This window comes from Bombus vancouverensis, unplaced genomic scaffold (genome assembly GCF_051014615.1).
Source record: "Bombus vancouverensis nearcticus unplaced genomic scaffold, iyBomVanc1_principal scaffold0028, whole genome shotgun sequence".
Lineage (NCBI taxonomy): Eukaryota > Metazoa > Arthropoda > Insecta > Hymenoptera > Apidae > Bombus > Bombus vancouverensis.
Window position 1 is genome coordinate 988,335 of NW_027468919.1, and position 20,539 is coordinate 1,008,873.

At 34.0% G+C, this 20,539-nt stretch overlaps 2 protein-coding genes, 1 long non-coding RNA gene and 1 pseudogene across 7 annotated transcripts; 2 read left to right on the forward strand and 2 right to left on the reverse strand.

Moving 5' to 3' along the window:
• The first annotated feature begins 4,593 nt into the window (after positions 1 to 4,593).
• On the forward strand, positions 4,594 to 9,122 carry LOC117162299 (uncharacterized). Of its 2 annotated transcripts, XM_076626649.1 has the most exons (5): positions 4,594 to 4,713; positions 4,812 to 5,468; positions 5,903 to 5,988; positions 6,843 to 6,967; positions 8,031 to 9,122. In XM_076626649.1, exons 2-5 carry the CDS (start codon positions 5,458 to 5,460, stop codon positions 8,565 to 8,567), a joined length of 759 nt encoding a protein of 252 aa, XP_076482764.1. In that variant the 5' UTR covers positions 4,594 to 4,713; positions 4,812 to 5,457; the 3' UTR covers positions 8,568 to 9,122. The 2 variants fall into 2 exon arrangements, with proteins under 2 accessions (XP_076482764.1, XP_033200058.2); XM_033344167.2 differs by having other exon boundaries at positions 4,635 to 5,468.
• Positions 9,123 to 9,737: 615 nt separating this feature from the next.
• LOC117162850 (survival of motor neuron protein-like) lies at positions 9,738 to 15,972 on the forward strand (annotated as a pseudogene). The gene is made up of 7 exons (XR_013060971.1): positions 9,738 to 10,556; positions 12,752 to 12,832; positions 14,407 to 14,589; positions 14,715 to 14,829; positions 15,229 to 15,526; positions 15,648 to 15,727; positions 15,796 to 15,972. The product of XR_013060971.1 is annotated as a survival of motor neuron protein-like (transcript).
• Positions 11,368 to 13,503, reverse strand: LOC117161845 (uncharacterized). 3 transcript variants are annotated; one of them, XR_013061005.1, is made up of 5 exons: positions 12,893 to 13,503; positions 12,626 to 12,762; positions 12,366 to 12,477; positions 11,966 to 12,201; positions 11,368 to 11,701 (listed from the first exon to the last, which is right to left on the reverse strand). It is a non-coding gene; the product is annotated as an uncharacterized LOC117161845 (long non-coding RNA). The 3 variants fall into 3 exon arrangements; XR_013061003.1 differs by having other exon boundaries at positions 11,368 to 12,201; positions 12,893 to 13,502; XR_013061004.1 differs by lacking the exon at positions 12,626 to 12,762 and having other exon boundaries at positions 11,368 to 12,201; positions 12,893 to 13,491.
• Positions 15,892 to 20,152, reverse strand: LOC117165668 (katanin p60 ATPase-containing subunit A-like 2). The gene is made up of 8 exons (XM_076626647.1): positions 19,951 to 20,152; positions 19,821 to 19,893; positions 19,337 to 19,534; positions 18,973 to 19,261; positions 18,628 to 18,796; positions 18,457 to 18,569; positions 18,044 to 18,243; positions 15,892 to 17,893 (listed from the first exon to the last, which is right to left on the reverse strand). Exons 1-8 carry the CDS (start codon positions 19,952 to 19,954, stop codon positions 17,695 to 17,697), a joined length of 1,245 nt encoding a protein of 414 aa, XP_076482762.1. The 5' UTR covers positions 19,955 to 20,152; the 3' UTR covers positions 15,892 to 17,694.
• Positions 20,153 to 20,539: the final 387 nt, after the last annotated feature.

Consider the following 20,539-nt stretch of genomic DNA (forward strand, 5'->3'; position numbering starts at 1 on the left):
AAATTTGGGAATGAAGTTTCGGAAATAAGAGGCCAAACCTATGAATTGCCTAAGTTGTGTGACGGTCGACGGTGCAGATAAAGAACTCAAGGCTTGTATTTTACCCGGGTTTGGACGGACTTCTCCGTTACGAATTACATATCCCAAGTAGAGTACCGATGTCTTTAAAAAGGAGCATTTTGAAAAGTTAAAGGAGAATCCGGCTTTCACGAGGGTATCTAATACGGTGCTCAACCTTTCTAGGGCTTGATCTACTGAGTCGGCAATAATTAGGACGTCGTCCAAGTAAACAACAACGAACGAATACGCGAGGTCGCCTAAGGCGTTGAGAATGGCCCTCTGGAAAACGGATGGTGCATTTTTCAATCCGAACGGCATAGTCACGTACTCGTATTGCCCGTCGGGTGTAACGAACGCCGTATATTCCGTCGAATTGGGATGAATGGGGATTTGGTGGAATCCGCTGGCCATGTCCAGGCTAATGAAGTATCTCGCCTTCTGCAATCTCGCGATTTGATCCGCGATGAGGGGTAGGGGATACCGGTCCGCGACCGTATTTTTATTTAATGCCCGCAAATCTACGCACAGTCTATCTGAGCCGTCTTTCTTCTTTACAAGTAAGATAGGGCTCGCGAACGGTGAGTTGCTCGGCCTCACGATTTTTGCTCTAATTAACTCGTCTATTCTCTCACGCACTATCCTACGCTCTTCTTCGCTAAGTCGGTAGGGACTTCTTTGCACGGTAACATTAGGATCGATTAACCGCATTTCTAACTGGCCCGTGCTTACGCGAGTACGTGGGAAGCCCGTAATGAATGAATCTTTGAATTTCTTGAGGACAGAAATTAACCGACTTTTATCATTACCAACCACGTCAGTGTCAACCGCATTGATATTGATCTCGTCCTCGGAGGTTTTACTACAGGCATTAATAGTCTTCGTTTTACAAATATCAACGCTATTCCGTGTAATAGTTACATCAAAACCCTGGCTTAAGATCTCGCGGCCAATCATGATATCATAATGCAAGTGACTATCGGCCAGAACGTGGAAGGTTATCTCCAATGTAAAACAGTTAATGCGTACCGTAGATAAGATCTGGGATGTACTCTTAACGCAGGTGTTTCCTATTCCTCGCATAACTACTATATCTGTCGTTCTCCTACCGGAGAATTTCGGAGCGACAGATTCTCTAATTAATGAGCACTCGGCTCCGGAATCGAAGTAAAATGGGAACGACTCACCCAGATGACTTAAACTACCGGCTGGGGACTCCACCACGCAGGTGTAACGTCAATTCATATCAGAGACCAGGCCATACACCACGGACAGGATGGCACCCAGATACCTGCATATCCCTGGCGCGCACCCTCAATAGTCTTAAGTGCCTACCAGGGGCACTTGGCATTTTTATAGTTAAGGTCGTTCAGACCAAGCGAGTATTTCCTGTCGTAAATTCCGTCCCTTGTCCTTAGATACCCCCACCCCTAGCTTTCCTCAGACACAGTATCGTCAGTAAGACTTCACTTATTCTGTATCCTTAGAATAGTCAACATATCTATGTCGGTCTCTACTCTTATAAGTCGCGTACTTAATGTATCGTTGTAACTAAGTCTGACATAACGTGGTTGGAGTGAATTGTGATTTATGTTAATTCAGTGCGTGTTACATTGTGATTGCTGAATTCATAATAAAGGTTGATTAAAACCAAGTTAATAGTTGTGTTACGACTCAACTATATTTTATTTTCACCAACCAACCCAAAAATTACGTGACACAGGAGTTGACTTTACGCTCATCCTTGGGGCCTGGTCTACCGTCCCGTCGTGCCGGGCAGTTAGATGCGATATGGCCTTCCGCATGACACCTGTAGCAAACCGCCTTGGACGGTGCGGCCGGTCGGCTTCCTTCCTGGCGTCGTGCATCCCTCTGCTGTTCATTCTGCATCCTCTTGCGGCAGTCCTTTATTCTGTGTCCGAGAGTACCAGTAATGACACCTCGTCTGGTGGCCCGATAACTTGCGTCGCTTAGCTTCGGGTTCCGCCGGTGCATCTCTCGGCGAAAATGTCGACTCTTCTTCGTAACAAAAGGGTCGCATTTCGCTCAGAAATTGGTCCTCCGTTCTGATATCGCTCGTGAGGGCCAATCGTTTAAGACGTTGGTCGTGTGGAATTAATATGTAGAGAGTGACAGCGTTAAGTATTTCGTCTAGCGTAGAATGTTGCCACCGCGTCTGCAGGAGGGAACGGACACGGCCGGCAAACGCCCCCGTGGATTCGCCCGTTCCCCGCGATTCCCTGGATACCTTGATTAACGATGAGGACGTCGTCTCTCGGCCACCGAACTGTATAAGGAATCGTTCCTTAACTTTAGACCAAGTAACTTCTCCGTCTCCCGTCATTCGTGCCAGCCAATGTGCTGCAGAACCCTGTAGAGAGTCACTTAAGGCAGAGTATAGCGCGTCATCTCGCAGGGGGTTGTTCTGCATGGCCCTACTAACAGCCGCGCACCACGCGGCTGGGTCGGCGCCTGCGACTTCTGGGTTAAAATGTGGTAATTTGGTGATTCCCGTATTTGGTCGTTGCATTAGCGTATGAATTAGGTTGTTCATGACAGCGACCTGCCCTTCCAGCGCTCGCAACCGTTCTGATCCCACTTCTGATGTCGGATCGTCACTGGGAATGGGGTTGTGGGCGTCAAATGAATCTTCTCGAGGATTAGCCATTGATACGGTACACACAGGCGTAGTTTATTGCAATGATAGAATTATTACAGTCTTGACAATTAATCACGGCAGTTCGGCACTCGCGACACTAGTGACGATGCTCTCGGGCTCAATAACGAATCCGCGGCCAACGGGATGACAACAGAACGTACTCACAAAGTCTAAGTCTGAAAATAATCACTGATCGCGAAGGCGTTACTCTTTAATCGATGAGATCGCGAGCGAGAATGCCTTTCCCGTCCCGATGATGCCACAGAGGAAAACTATAACGGGGTGTGTCTAAGGATACGAGATCATCGGATTCGTCGAGAAAAGCCTTCGTTCAGAAAGTAAGGGAAATTGACGTTGCTGCTAATTGGTCAATCTCCATATCGGTGGTTAGAAAAAGATGCTAGCCGCCCTCGAGGGAAAGTTGCTAGTGGGAGACGCCGCTCTTTGAAAAATATGTCTCCCCTATCTTCCTGTAGTTGGGACAGAGACTGTTTGTCTGTTTGAAGGACTTTAGTTAACTAAACCTTAAGATTTATAACGGGCCCTCGGGCTAGCCGAACATGTACTGCGGAGACGCATCGACATCTGGCAATCATCTTACTCGAAGAATAGGGTCTGCGCGTGGCGAGCCACGGGACAGAAACCGTTGGAATGTTTACTGTCGCGTGTCGCCACGAATATTTCTTTTAAGGAGAGCTATAGAATTACTCCATACCTTTGTTAGACAAAGCGTTCATCCCGTGACCGCGACTACGTTCGGCGACTGACTGTCGCCTCGAGCCCAAGCTCATTATCACGACTCTCGAACAATTACAATCGGGTTGAATAACTACAATTGTTCAATTACAGCTATAGTAGATTCTAGGTTACAATGTTGCGGAATTATCCAAAATTCCAAATGCTCCGGTGTTCTTTCATCTCCGAAATATATATATAAATTATATTTAAGAAGTTTGGGATAGTTTAAAGATGAAATAAATTGCTTTTTAAGTTTAATCTCTTACTTTCGACGAAATCAAGTTTCTCTGGAATTTGGTGGAGTTTAAGATTTGATATCGGTGTCGTAGGAGTTATGTGACACTTTAAGGTGGAATAAATCTAGCGAGGAGTTTAAGGTGCGGCAAAGGAGTGTGGAATGTTGCAATAGAAATTTATTGCAGTGTTAGTGCATTGGTAGATTGATCAAATTTACGTGTAGCGTGGGTAACCAATGGTAAATATTTTGCAATGTGTATAATTTCTCAGTAATCTGAGGTTTATAAAATCTATTGACAACTAATGGAAATTGTTGATTTAACAGATCAATTTTAAATTCCTCGTTAATCTAAATTTTTTTAATCCTATTTACAGCTAAACCTTACGACGAAAAATTAACGAAGTGGAATAAAAATGGCATTGTGATTCTTCTCGTCGTGTATCGGTGTCACATCAAATTTAAGAGACAGTTTTACTTGCGGATGCTGCGTGTTACGTTGGTGAAGTCGACGAAAGCGTAAAATAGGAGCTCGTCCGAAATACACTAACGCGGAAGGTTAAATTTAACGCAAAAGGCTGAGAAATTAATCTAGAACTCGAAGTTTCATTGGTACGACGCACTTGAAACGCATTCAAAGAGGTCGGCGACCTCGAAAGGGGATGAACGCAACTGTTTCGTGGGAATTTCTTATTGTGGCTTATTTGGATGAAGCTGCTTTAAAATCAGCGCTGGATTCGTCTGTTTTTTGCCCGGAAATCATAAAATGTTTAGGCCAGGCGACTCCATGTACAGAAAATGTTATGTCCACTTTTTACGTCCGTAGAATTCAACTCTTTACTACTATGCACTTCTTCTCCAAAAAAATATCGCATTTCAATATTAAAAAAAGTTTCAATAATATACTATCCATTAGAAGAATGATAACATGATAACCTTACAAATTATTAGTATTAACAAATTCTTATTGTCGTATAGAAATGCCAACTATTGCTTCGGTAAAACAAACAAAGGAATTTTACAGGTAAATTTTACAAATTACAAGTCATCTTATAACGCAAAATACGACGTGTAAAATTGTCTCAATTTATTAATAGTATTAATAAATTATTATGATAAAAGATGCAGGAATCTTAGCCTCATGAGAAATTAGAGATGAAAATGAGTGGGAAAAGATTAATCACTGGTCCTCCTAAAAAGATGCAGTCCCATGGATGGATGGTTGTGCGAGTATTAAAGCAGCGCAAAACCGTTCCCCGAATTCTCATCCCGGACGTCGTACGACCAAAGACAAAAACAACTCACTCGAGGGCATTGCGGAGAGACATTCATCGAGGACACAATAGTATTATTCCAGGAAGTGCTAGTTCTTCCTAGATTCCGGTTACAATGTTCTTAACGCGTGGAAATTAGTCTTGACCAGGAAACATCTATAACGACATGTATTTTCTGCCGTGATTGTAAATCTGTTTGGAACATGCGGTTTGTCCGTTAATCTAGGCGCTGTTGTTCAATTGAGTCAATATTATTTGTTGGTAGATTAGTGTGTGCAAGAGCGCTCTATCCATTATTGACCAATTCGAGCACGTATTGGTAAATTTCACACCGGCAATTACGGTGAAATCGTTCGTGGTCGCTGGAAATTAGCAGTATCGTTTGCGGTCGTGAGCTGATTGACACTGCGTGAGCGGGGAATTATGTGAAGCAGCTTTGCTTTGTCGTTTCATGCATTTAATAGGTTTACGGCGGTGGACAGAGTTTGTAAAAAATGAAGACAAGGTAGAAAAAGATTATTTTTCATTTTTTACTATTAGATTATTTTCAAAGTGATCTTTTCAGTGAAATATGATTGACAAAAAATAAGATCTATAATTGAATCATTATAGAAAATAGAATAATATTGATAATAAAGAAATAAAAATCAATTATAGAATAACATATAATAATAATAATAATAATAATAACAATAATGTGGATAGACTTTATGTTTACTTTTATATGTATAATGATACTGTTTGATCCTTGAATTAAAGTTAAGATTAACGTTGCGATTATGATTATCCTTTGTCTGACTAAATATATTTGAAGTATCAATTACAGTAGAATTTTTGAAAGATTCTTGGCTGTTAAACAAAAAACTGGTTCCTTTATATTTCGCTCAATTATCATAGAATCGTGAAACTGACTTTCACTTCAAATTTTGTCTGTTTCAGGAGTAACAAGTACCTGCAAAAATCATCCATCAGCCGGATATGTGCTGTCGGAGGGTTTTTCATTAGCATTCCCGTCTTTCTAACTGGTAAGAACCAATTCCTTCAATTCTGTCAACTTTAACCTTTTGAAAGATACTAGTACATAAGTTATACGTTTAATTTTTCTTGAATTCAGGCATGAATCTAAAAGATACTGTGAACTATCTCTGAGTGTATGAAATCAGTTTAGAAATCCAATGGAAATAAAGTTAATTTTAACGCCGAATAGTCATTATTTTTCTTAGAAAAATAAAAAATGATCGTCTTTTAGGGAAGTTTTAACAGATTAATTTATAAAGAGCTGAAACAGAATATTCATGTCATGCATGAATACGACTGGTGGATGGATCGAGATCTAATCTAAGGTTTACGTTGTGTCATGCTAGTTTACACAGCTATCATTCGCTCGATCGATCGTTAAGCTGTTGAACTCGATTCAAGACGGACATTTTGACTCTGTTCAGAAGAAAACTGCGTTTTAATAAATTTGACGGAATAGAAATTATGATAGACTACAATGTTTTTTTAATTATATCATAAAATTTATTTATTTTTTTTTAATGTCATGTTAGAAACTTCAAATACTGTCCAAAACTTCGAACGTAATCGTTTTAGAAATTTGTAAATTACTTAACGACCAAAAATATTGAATTCTCTATTGTCTGAAGATAGATTCTCTATAATTTAAGTAATTTATTCGTCGAGAATTGATATATAAAGACTTAAATAATAAATTAATTGAAAAATAATTTGCGACTAGTATTGAAAATTTCAATGAAAAGCATATGTATATAGTTTACGCTTCGAGAATTATATGTATTGAGAATATGTATTTGCGCTGATTCTTTGTCCCGCTTGTTATGGCAAACGTGTTATAATGATCCTCTAACAATGCTTTCAGGTATGATATTGTATACATTCATCCAGTTTCATTCGACGCCGGCAATCGTTGCGTCGGTTTTCATAGGCCTTGGCATCGTGTTTTGTGGATACGCAATGGTCCATAACGTCTTTGTGTGGCAGAGGGTAAGAACATATCGCTATTAAAAAAGAAAACGAACACGTTCAAACACGTCTAAATCATCTTTTATGTGTATTTTACCCGGAAATCATTTTATCGTGAAATTTTGTTTTTCAGAGTTACCATAATTTATCTGGTAGAGTTCATAAAAATTTTTCTGAAATCAATTGCAAGCTTTTAGGAAACCAGAATTTTTCACATTTTTAAGAAGCGTTATAATTATATTGCGGATCTTTATACGTTCGTGCGAAATTGAAAAGTACGCAAATGGCGCAAAATGCACAAAATGCGCTAAAATATACGTATATAAGAAAACAAATCTCGATTAAAATTTTATTTCTTTGATTATGTTCGTAAAACTACAAACTTGTATAAAAATACGCATTCTAGTTATAAGTGTTAAAACATTCGATCTAGTCCTTATCACATTCATGAAAACCTCCATTTAACCATTCGTTGTATCAACAAACATTCATATGCAAAACTTACCACCTACCACATCCTCCGCGTATTAATATAATCCCCTTTTATAAATTATACACTTTAGAATGGACTGGTTGGGTCAGAGTCATATAAGCTTACAAGTTCTCGAGGAGTTCTACCGAAGTTACATTTACGTTTGCATAATTTCACCGAAAAAGATACTCTGTAGAATGACAGGTTCGTTTGTTTATGTGATCCGCGATCGCAACTATTTCAAGGGGATTTTATAAATAACCATACACACGATATTCAGTGTATTTTCGTATTCTCGTTTATTTTTGGGAGATTTGTAAAACTGTTGAACAAAATAATTGAGTAACGATTATATTTGCTGAGAAAAAGTCTTTTTCTCTGTACCCCTCCTTCTACTTCAAGCATGTAGTATTGACAATAAGATTGACAATGGCTGAAAGTAATCCAAAAGAGTTTTCACCATGGTTATCGGTAACGAAAAAGATTTGAATCATCTTTAATACTTATTCCTAACTAGAATCATTTCAACTAAAATGTAAATTCTTATATTATAACTTTTTTAATTTGTTATGGCCCCTGACTACAACCTAACCTATCATTCTTATTTCGTAGGAGAAGACGAATGCCGTGAAGGCGTTAGCGCGCGAACAGTGCGAAGCGGCGGTACAGCTGCAGCGTCAGCAGCAGCTGCAACAGCACCAGAACCAGCCCCAGCTACAACAGCAACAACAACTACGTGGCCCGTTAACCATCCACCATGCTGGCTGCCCAACGAAAGTCGGGCCCGTGACGAACCAACTAAATACCAGCCACGCAATGCACGGCCGAGCTGCACAGTACCAACACTATCATCAGCATCATCATCATCGACACGTGTCAATGTCCCCACCGCCCTTGTTGCTCTCATCGCCAGCTCCGATCGCGGCGACGCACAATCATCAGAACGTGAGCGGACACAGAAACGTGGTTACGCCACCGGATACATCAGCAGATAGATCGCCACCGAGTCCTGGAAATAAGCTAAATAGATCGCAGCATTTGCCACGCGAAGCAACCGGCAGCGTCAGTCCTGGTCTTCCGGCTGCCACATTGGATCTAAGTAGCGCAGCAACCACCAATAGTCCGCATGAATTGTCCACGTTAGTTTAGAAATTTGGTCCGAACATTATATCTTCACATAGGATTGAAGATTAATAATTGATAGTTAATTTACACATCGATCTTTTTATTTGTAAATTGGGTCGTGGTTTAGAGTTGGTTTGTAAAAATTCGGTCCTAATTGTTAAATGATGAATATTGATTAAGAATAATAGGCATTGATGTACCAATCTTTTTTTAACTTATATACTTGAGCACACGCATTGGAGATTTCACTTTTATTCAGTGATACAGCAACTTCATTACTCGCTTATTCAATACGGCAATTGCATATATTTCATGGACATTTTAACAATGTTTTGAATAATTTCTAACGGTACAATTGTGATGAAGTGAAAAAGATCGTGATAAGAAACAGAGAGAAAAGTTGCTCGTTAATGAATATTGACCAGAAATAAAGTAATTTCTAAAGAATATCCCGAAGACGTCGTAGATATTACGAAAGGAATGATTAATTTATACCCGCCTGTATCTTGCCATTACCATACTATTATTATTATTATTAATATTGTTAGTAGTACTTGATTACATTATTATTAATATTAATATTATTGCCTTATTATTATTAATGTTATGGAACCTCTAGTCCTAGGTTACTTTCGCTGCCACGAAAGGATAAGATTTTTTGACTACTCGAATTTTTGACTATTACGTGTAATTCAAGTTTTCCTGTTGCGCATGCGCAGTAGAAAGAAAGTTAGCGGAACTCAAATCTCGAACTATAGAGAGTTGAAAAGTAGTAAAAGTAAAAAAGCACGAATAACATTTGTATTTGTGCTGGATTAAGTTTGATAATTGAAAATTGAGTTTGATGATAACATTTTTTTCGTATTCGCTTTGGTAAATATTAGTTTTATTTAAAATTGAACAAAGCATTTTATGTTTTTCAAATACGGTACATAATCGTAATATCGAATTTTGTAAACTGATAGTAAGAAACTCTATAATTCGAGACTGGAACTTTGATCAAGTTCACATTGAACGTAAACTGACTTAATTTTGTTATTTAAGCGTGTATACTATACGTGTTTGTTCCTTCTTCTCTTGTGCGCAGGCTATAGCTTAATTACTTCCAATAAACGCAGTTATATCGAATCAATGACCGATACAAATTTAGATATTACGATTATTTAAACAAGAGATTAAAAACTAAAAAGTATTGTTTTTATACTGCATATGTACATATGCAATATGAACGACAGTTTGTGTAATAATATGTACCCCTCTTCTTAGTTTACTTTTGTATATTTTGCGACATTTGATATTAATTTTATGAGGAACGTACTTACACTTTATCTTTGTAATTAAATGTGAAATGAAAGAAAAGAAATGACATGAGAAAAGGAAATTCGATGTATGAGTATATACGAATTGACGGAATTAAAATTTAACGCTATATTTAAATAGAAAACGTGAAATATCTTGTCATCTTAAAATAACTTGATCATTCCTATTCTTTTACATAAAAACACTTTTCGACTGTAACTTAAGAAAAATGTCTGCTAACGTGAAACGTGCCAGAAAAAATTAACAACTTCCATTAAATTGGCAAATTTCTCATTAATATCGTAAAACTCGCGTTTACAAAGATCAGATCAGTGTACATAATATACAAAACAAATGCAGAATATATAAATATAGCACATACGTTCTGAATTATATTCGAATTGGGCAGGGTAACCAAGTGAAAATATGTAAATTTCACGATGTGTAATGTACACTTTATCGAACTTGTAAGTAGTGTAGAAATAGAATATTTTACACGTAACAAAATATACAAACGACAATACACAAGTTAAATTATTTGTTAGATCCATGTATAACAAGCATAGTACAAAAGTGTTTTAGCTTTATGTACTGGTAATTATGAGAAATACCAACTTAATAGATGTATTTGGTATGTACCTAGTTAAGAAAACAATAAATTATTCTGAACAGATAAAGCGTTTAGTAGCTTGTGAAGTATGAATTTTCGAAAACGTAAGTATTTTATATCTAAGTAGTTAAGAAACGCGAGCAAGGGAAATCAAACAAAGGAACAAAGTTTTTTTGTTTAAAAATATTTAATTTGTTGTTCTATTATCCGAGGTTAGAAGCGATAATGTACAAAATCTGAATAAATAAGATTCCTCAATATTATTGAATTTTAATTCTAGGGTAAAGTAATATATCCGCATATTTTATTTATATACAATATGTATAAATAATGATGTGATTTGACTAATTTTGTTGAAAGAATATTTGTACTTTTTACGTAAAACTTTCTTGTCTTTTACAAACTTTCTTGTAATTAATAAACCAGTAAACACAATATTAATAAAATCTATTAAAATTATAAACAAACTCATAAGTTTTAATTTTAGTCCTTAAAGGTTGAAATATTTTGCACCAATGTCGAGACATTTGTTTTAATCCAAAACATTACTATACTGAATCGATAATGTTGCATGTGCCACGAAAATGATGATAGTGTCAGATAACTTGTTGTGAAACGAAAAAGCATTGCATGTACATTTCTGTTGTTTTGTTGACCATGAGTTTGATGATCTTTTAAACTTGCCCACAGCTAAGAAATCAAACAGTATATCTAAACGAAATTAATTTCAAATTATTTTTTAGGTTCTAAGCTTTTATCTAATCTTTCAGAAGTTGCAAAATTTATTCCACAAGAGTCTTTTTTATCATAACCAAGTACACATCTTAAAACCATTTAAGTCTTCCTTAGTAATTTCTTCTTATCTTTAATAGTAACGAAAATAATTTAGATGAACGTTTTAAAATTGACACCCTGTATATTAAAAATAAAAGATATATTTTCTTCATAATTGGATAGGCTTTTTACAATGGCAATGTACAAATATCAAAATTGCAATTATACTATAACATATGTATATATATAAGCTTCACATTTAAACACAAGATTCTTTATTATATTTTTTTAATACCAATATTTTAATAATTATAACAAGGGTTTTTTTAACAAGAGATGTATAACATTGTATACAAATTTTCAAAAACCTATAGATAATTTCAGTTATGCTCTTGCATCATTAATTGTTGATGTAACTCTTACCTCAATTCCATCTAGTTCCTTAGACATTACTATTTGACAGCCTAGCCGTGACCTGAAATTAAATATTATATAACTGAATATGTCAATAAATATATTTATTGCTATACAAATTAATACTAATACACAATAAGATTTCTATTTATCCATTTGAAAATCAACATTGTAAATATGCTAATTCCAACATAGATTTGTAATGATTATAGGGTCATAAATAAAAAACTATGAAAATTTATTATAATTTCAGTTTCGTAGTATTCAGAGATAGCGATTTGAAATTCTACATTGAGATGCAGATTTCGAAATACCCAATACTAACCTGTTTTTACATAAATTTAAATAGAAAAATTCACTTTATAAAATATTAAAAGGTAATAGAATTAATAATGTGAATGATTTGATACTGATTATTATGAACTAACGTATCTGTTAATTCATATGCTCAATCCAACATGTCTAATTCTTCATCTGTTGGGTTGTCAGGAAGTGCATCATAAACTTCTTTCGAAAATATTAAATGGCACGTACTACAAGTTAATGTTCCTTCACAAGCACCTATATCAATTATATTTTAATATTACAACATACTTATATAATAAAGTATCAAAAGTTAAAAATAATAAGAATATTAAACTTGATAAAAATGAAAATTTTCAAATATTTTCTACCTCAAAATTATTTATTTTAAATTAAGTAAATTATGCTTCTTTAAAACATACCATATCCATCTAAATCAATTTCATTATTTACTACTATGCCTAATATAGTATCTCCAACTTTCTCTTTGCTTTGATTCTCTCTCCACTTGCTTTAACAAACGTTATATTTACTCTGAAAATAATATTTATGAAAGATAAAAATTATCTCAATATAATTATTTTCTTTATTTTTTGTGTTTCTTCAATTAATCTTCTCTTAATTATACCTTAATTATATGTATCACTTATGGTAATAGAAATAATTTAAAAATAAGATATACTTGTCTTAATAATATATAAATAAAATTCGTATATCATATATTTATAACAGTGTTATATTTTTAGTTGTTCACTGTCAATGTTGTTCTTATTAATACTATTCTATTAATACTATGTTATTTTTCTAGATGTTGTACTCCTACAAAGAGAAAAATTTCTTAGACATTATTATTAGCATTATTATTTTGACACCAATTTTATATTGGAAGGTAAGTACTGAAATTCTATTAAAAAAAGAAGGAAAGCACAAGAAAATTTGTATCACTTACTCTTGTTTTTCTGAAAGTGGTTGCGTGGTCGATATTCCTCTTGTTGCCTGCAAAAAGGGCAACGTTGTGTTGCTTGTATATTTTGAATAATTTGATGCAATACCGAGAATTGATCTCGAAAATTTTTGTAATTGATTTACTAACGCTATTCCACTGTCATAAATATCATGAGTATGGGACACCCTGACCGAACACCAGATATTGCGGAAAATATCAATTGTAGATCAATTGTACTTTGTACAGAAACTTTCACGGCATTCTTCGGCTGCTATACTGGGACGTTCCTTTACTGTGATAGGTTATAAAACGATTCCTAACACAAGTGACGTATCTCTACCGGACACGTGCTCTTCGGGCCACACGTTTTATGATACAAGACCAGCAAAATGATCAATGTGTAATTTTACATATCTTACATTTTTTCCAAATGAAATATTGTTTTTATTAAACGTTTAAAACCTCAGGCAACATTTATTTCATCTGATTTCAGTTTTACAAATATATATCTATAATACATATCTGTATAAATTACGGTCTGGTTATATCAAACAGGGACCGACACTCGCTAGGGAAAACTGCCCAAAAATTGAATCGTAAAAACCAATATGAAAGATAACAAATTTCTCGTTCTGCGGAACAAATAGAAATGAGCAGAGTATCTTTATCTTTATCTGAGACATTCAAAGCGTATCACGCATACGCTAAACCTGAAGAAAACTTTCTTGTCTTCCATGTTCATTTTTCCCTTTCCATTTGCGAACGGTTTCTTCTATATTTATTTATATGTTCGTGATTGATGCTATTGACAACATACAACTAAGGGGAAATACGAATAGTAATAGATAGATGTATAATTCATTATGCAATTTTATAGAATTAAATCTTATTTATCTTCAGATATAAAAACTATATTTACCAGCTGAAACACTAACGCATATGCAGTATAATATAATCTACTTAATAATCTCGTTTTAGTTATAATATGTGATTAATTCTTTTGCTATTTCGCTATAAACAGTTTTTTGTGCATACAATATTTTTTTATAGTATTCTAATATATTGTTAGATATTGTAAAGAAAGTAAAATACAGTTATTGAAGTCTGGGAACATTCAATGTTAACCTTGCTTCAAAAAATAATCTTTCGAATGAATGGGGAATAGATTTTTAGTATTATAGTTGGTATAATGTCATCATTGTTTACAATGTGTTAGAGTTAAAGAAATGAGACAAATTAATATTTCAGAAGCAAATTCAATATTTAAATGATGTTATTTTAAAATGGCAGATGATATGAATGTTCTTTTTATACGAGGAAATGGAAACGTATGTATGGTAATGGAAACGTAATGGTTTTAACATTATTTTAGTACAAGATCTTAGCATAATAGTAATTAACAGTATCCATTACCTTTTAGTCGATTTTTGAAAAATGACATATATGATAATTTGCAATAGTTTGATAATAAAATACTTGTATCAATATTAATAACGTATAATTTGCTATCTCAAAAGGATACAGACACAGCCAATGATAATGTTTGGGATGATAGTGCATTAATAGAAGCATATGATAAAGCAATAAATTTAGCAAAAGAAGAAGTTATCAAGCGAATGGGAATGGATGTTGGAAATTCTCAACCGAAAGGAAACCTACAAAATCTTAAGCAGCCTAAACACGCAAGTAAATTACACAAGGTTGTGATTTTGATAGAATATTACAAATTTGATACAGAATATTATTAAATATATTGATTAAGAAGCAAATTATTTTATTTTGCTATTTACTTATATTTATTTGTATACACATCTTTTCTCTATAGAAATGGATCATAGGAGCACCTTGTCGTGCAATATACTCAGAGGATGGAGAAATTTATGAAGCTATAATATAAAAAATTTACGAAAACAATGGCACGTGCGTTGTAAAATTTGTAGGTAATACCTTTAGCATGATGGTTATGTCAATTAAGAAATGTACTAAAAATACATATATATATGAAGTAAAGGCTTTCGCATAGTCTATTACAGTGTCATTCAGCAGGTCCTTAACTGGGCAGGAGTACCTGTCAATGTCTATGGGGAGACCCATAGATGATATAGTGGGATATAGGGTCATGAACCATAAACATGCATGTTACTTATTGTTCATTATTAGCTGCTTGGAATATAATTCTCCTCATTAGACGAGTGATTATTACTACATATTTCAAGGCAAACATTTATACATATACATTTATGCACGGGAAATTCTAATACATTGCCTGTAAGGACGGTAACTGAATGGCACTCAGTCATTCTATTAAATGACAAAAATTTCTTTTACTCTGTGTTTAGGCTATGGTAATACAGAGAAAGTCGAGTTGAGTTCTCTTTTAGAATCAGAAGGTTTGCAAAGTCAAATAGCACAACAAAAGAAAGCTTTGGAAGAGAAATTCAATGAAGAGAACGACGAGACTTGTGAGACTAATTTTTCTACAAATGTAAATTCGAAAAAATATAATGTAGAAAAAATGGATTGTGACTCTGAAGAAGCAAATGCGTATAAACATCGCTTCATACCGGGACCATCTTTCAATTCGATGACTGATATAATGCCACCTGCACCTCCTTTACCACCACAATTAATGACCAAGTAAGTACAATTTAAAAATTCTAATGGAATGCTGAATACTTCTAATATTAATAAGTAATTTGGAATAAGTTTAACATTTTATTTGGAAAAAAAAATACGAAATTTTAATAAAATGTACTAGATTACCAGATAATGATACAGACGCACTTTCAAGTATGTTGATGTCATGGTATATTAGTGGTTACATGGTATATTACACAGGTAATTATTTCATATAAGTATTTTATTGTATATTAAATTTTCAATGGACTATGTTATTTCTTTTGTAGGTTATTATCATGGTTTGAAACAAGCAAGAAACAATCAAGAGAACAGGAAGAACTGTTGATTATATCAATTTTTTCAATAACAATATAACGATAATATAAGATATAATAAAATATAAAACTCATTGTATTTATTTACTTCAATTATTTGAAATAAAGAACAGCTTTATTTTCATATAAGACTTTAAGACTTTTTTAAAAATAATTACTAAGATAAGAAAACATAAAAAACATATTTTTGATAAAATACACTCACATATATATGTCGGGTTATCATTAGGATTTAAGGCGCGTAATGATCCTTCGTTTGAATTAGCCATTGTTTTACGAAACAGAGAATATATTTACGCGAATAAACAAGATTTTACAAAATATTATGAATAATGAGTTTAATAAATAATAAGATTAACAAACGATAAGTTTAACTAATAATTAGATTAAAGATTAATAAGTTTAACGAACAATAAGAGGAACGAATAATTAGCCATTGTTTTACGAAACAGAATATATTTACGCGAATAAACAAGATTTTACAAAATATTATGAATAATGAGTTTAATAAATAATAAGATTAACAAACGATAAGTTTAACTAATAATTAGATTAAAGATTAATAAGTTTAACGAACAATAAGAGGAACGAATAATTAGCCATTGTTTTACGAAACAGAATATATTTACGCGAATAAACAAGATTTTACAAAATATTATGAATAATGAGTTTAATAAATAATAAGATTAACAAACGATAAGTTTAACTAATAATTAGATTAAAGATTAATAAGTTTAACGAACAATAAGAGGAACGAATAATATGTCTTACGAATAATGAATTTAACGTATAATGAGATTAACGATTGATAGGTTTCACGAATAATGAATTTAATTAACGCTATTAACAATGTTCCGGGGTTCAAACGAATCCACGGTCAACGGGATAACTCTTTACTATGTGAAGAATAATTTTAAACACAAAATACAATTGCTGAGACACTCGGTAAATTGCTCGATGTAACACTTTCCAAGGCGATCACACGAATGAATATCTGATGAAAATCTTTTTCGCTATACGACTGCATCTGTTTGTTATATGCTCGCTGGAAACATCGAGAAGGTTCCAATCGTTGTTGCTAGGCAATTTCTGTCAAAAGTTTGTTGTATACTCTTTGGAAACATCGAGAAAGATTCAAACGCCGTTACTAGGCAGTTTCTGTCTGGAGATTGATTCCTAATACAACGTGTGTCCCATTATATCGATATCTCTAAAGTACAATTCTATGTGATTTCTAGGGAGAACAATACAACCGATCCACACCTTCGTCAGGCAAAACGTTTATCCCGTGACAGTGGCTACGTTCGGCGACCAGTTGTCACCTCGAACCCACTTTCGCTTTCACAAATATCAAACAATTACAAATGACAATTGCTTAATTACAGTTATGATAAAATCTAGGCTAAAGCATTAGAAGGCTTCCTCAAAATTGCAAAGGGAAGGCTACGGTTTTCCTTTCATCTCCGACATGTATAATACAAGGATATAATACAACCGAACATTTTAAACTTAGCCTATAGCGCGTGCGCGCACACACACGCCCACACATGACACACATGACACACATGCGCGCACACCCATGCGCGCATACACACGCGCGCATACACACATGCACACACATGCGAATGATTTCTCGAACGATAATCCATTTATTTATATTTTTCAATATCTGTCCTTACGATTGCGTATTTATTTGTTCCACGTATCATATTTATCTATTTGCATAACTGTAGGTGACATTTTTTTTAACAATTTTGCTAATATTTCATAACTTTTTCATTCATATTTCAAAGTGGTAACAGGTGTTTCTTTCTTTTCAAGTCTCCTCCATATCGGGCTTATTTCTAGTAGTCACGCTTGCTTACAAAGCAATTTTATATCTGCACAAGAATATCTTTCAGTACATTTTACTATGTGGTGTACAATATCTGTATTTTCTAATAAGTGGTTGTTAAGGTACAATTTGAATATACCAAGTCGAGCAACTTCATTGGGTAATGATACGTATATTTGCTTTTCGAGACGCCTGAGTAAAGCTGCATCAATGCCCCTAATAACATATTTACAATAAATATTATCGTTCTATTATATTAATAATAATGAAGGAATACTTCAAACAACACAATAACATATTTGGAATTTGGAGAAATATTACGATATTTTCTACTTAGAAAACATTGAAATAACGTGATATACGTACCAAGGGGAATTAGTTGTAGCCAGAAGAACTACATTAGAATTCTCATTAGACACTAATCCATCCAATTTAGAAAGAAGTTCTGATCTGAATCTCTTTGCAGGTTCAGACAATATACAGTCTCCTTTATTTGTGGCGATCCAGTCAATCTCGTCGATAAAAATAATTGTAGGCGAATGACTATAGGCAAGTTCAAATAAAACCTGTTCAGTTTAACAAATGTATTATTCATTAAATATTATATTCGAAATTCTTTAAATTCATTGCCTCATCACGAATATGATATCATTTCGTTTTCCAAACAACTATTCTATTTATATATAAATGACGAAAAATGAAATCAAATCTTTTTATACCTAGAATCTCTCCTTCATAGACAAAGGAACAAAGAAACTTACATAGACAAAGCAACTTACACGTATATACTTCTCGGAATCGCCTCTCCATTTGCTGACCAATGAGCTGGCAGTTATGTTAAAAAAGGTGCAATGGCATTCTGTCGCGACTGCCTTCGCTAACTTTGTTTTCCCTGTTTTGTATATTTCTTGTAAACACGTACAGAAATGAAAAGAATGCGAGTATCTTACCTGTACCAGGTGGGCCATACAGCAAAATACCTTTCCAGGGGGAAAACGGGCCATCAAAAAAGATATGATACTTAAGGGGATACACAACGGCCTCCTTAACAGCGGTTTTACATTCCTCTAGGCCTATAACGTCATCCCAATGTACATTTAATTTGTTTACTATGATCTCCTGTGACGATACAAAGATAAAATGGCGTCTTCTCTATATTAAGTAAGTGTTACGTAATTTGATATTTGAAGCGTTTCTGAAATCATGTCATCGTCGATATACGTTGAACGGTTTATCGACGGGAATTTTATCGTTTAAAAGCTTTACGATACGTATATTAATCGAAAATAACTTACGCATGAGATGTCCTCAGCAATCTTTCGTAATTCCGGATTATCTGAATAAAGCTTTTCAATGCATTTCAATATCTTCGATTGCATGGATTGTTCCATTGGGACGTTAAATAGCTCTTCTGATGAACGTCCATCACTCTCATTGGGAAATATTGACGTCACTGTCATTGCGAGATTAATATGATTCGTATTGTCATCAGTTATCTTCTGCTGTAGATTCGTCTCTTTCACAGGCTCACTTCTCGCTTGTTTACTAACAGATTTGGCTTTTGTCTCAATACTTCTACAAACACTGGATCATATTGTAATACGATACGTTGAATACGTTGAATACCGTTTAATATCGTTAAATAATTTAAATTCTTACGTTTTGCTTGCATTTGTCACTTCCCTCGTCATTTCCCTTCCAGTTATTTTCTTACACAATATGGGATATTTTTGAAATTTCATCTTGTAATAATTTTCATACTCTGCAACGATAATTTCCAAATCGATGTTGTCGCAGACCCGATGTTCGGGAGATAGACGAGCTTCCCGGAATAATACATCGCTAATGTCTATATACCTAAAGAAATGTAGTTTTTAATTAATTATAGTTTTTAACTGATTAAAAATATTTTTCGCAATGACTGAACACTATAAGATAACCATCAAACAACTGTTTTATCTCTAGGTAAGACAGGCAAAAGAATGTATTTACTATATAAATCCTCGAAGATAATTTCTTGTCTTCTGCTCTTTAATTTCCAATTTTTAGATGGATAAGAATAATTTGAATTTATATTTCATATATTTGTTTATAACTAGTTAATCTACATTATCGATTAAGTTATTCTTAACTACTGAATTACCGATGTCGAATTTTCAAATTTGGTTTCGCCTTCTCTTTCCACGATGTCCACTGATTTCTATTTCGATTGGTCACTGACACTATTCAAAAGAAATGGAACTAGGAATATATTTTAATTATAATATACTCACCCATTGTGTTCCAAATAATCACATACAAGGTATAATATGTTCCGATGACGTTCCGAAATACGACTCTCCTCCTAATATAATTATTTTTTCATTACAATAATATAAGTTTTTTCATGTAATTTTTTGTTACATTTGCGAATTCAACGAGTTACACATGATTTTTCATGAAACACGAACGTTAAAAATATTTGATACAGCCTAATTATAAAAATTGTTAGAAGCAAAAGTCATAGATACTATGTGCCAGTATCGCATGAAACGAACAGCTATTAAGAGAACTGCAGCAATATTACAAATCAAATAACAAAACACACTCGTCTGTGACGTGGAAATTCTAAAATCTAAAATCTAAAATCTAGAATATTCCTTACCTTTTTTCGCAGATTATAAAATATCTTATTCATACTACCTTGCATCGATAAATCACCGTTCATAGTGACACTTTCAAATCGCCTATCGTTTCTCAATGGATACGAGAATTTCCGTTTATTACTTTAAAAACAACCCGTCCATTACGTTTCTCTTAAAAAATTCTTTCAACTCCGTTGAAAACCGAGCATCAAACAAGAGACAAACGATTTGTTGCCAT

Excerpts from the sequence above, each read along its gene's own strand:
- LOC117162299 (XM_076626649.1), top strand. Across the intron at positions 5,989-6,842 it reads CATTCCCGTCTTTCTAACTG|GTATGATATTGTATACATTC; the intron begins GTAAGAACCAAT and ends CAATGCTTTCAG. Across the intron at positions 6,968-8,030 it reads ACGTCTTTGTGTGGCAGAGG|GAGAAGACGAATGCCGTGAA; the intron begins GTAAGAACATAT and ends CTTATTTCGTAG.
- LOC117165668 (XM_076626647.1), bottom strand. Across the intron at positions 19,535-19,820 it reads AATTTGAAAATTCGACATCG|GTATATAGACATTAGCGATG; the intron begins GTAATTCAGTAG and ends ACATTTCTTTAG. Across the intron at positions 17,894-18,043 it reads GCTACAACTAATTCCCCTTG|GGGCATTGATGCAGCTTTAC; the intron begins GTACGTATATCA and ends ATATGTTATTAG.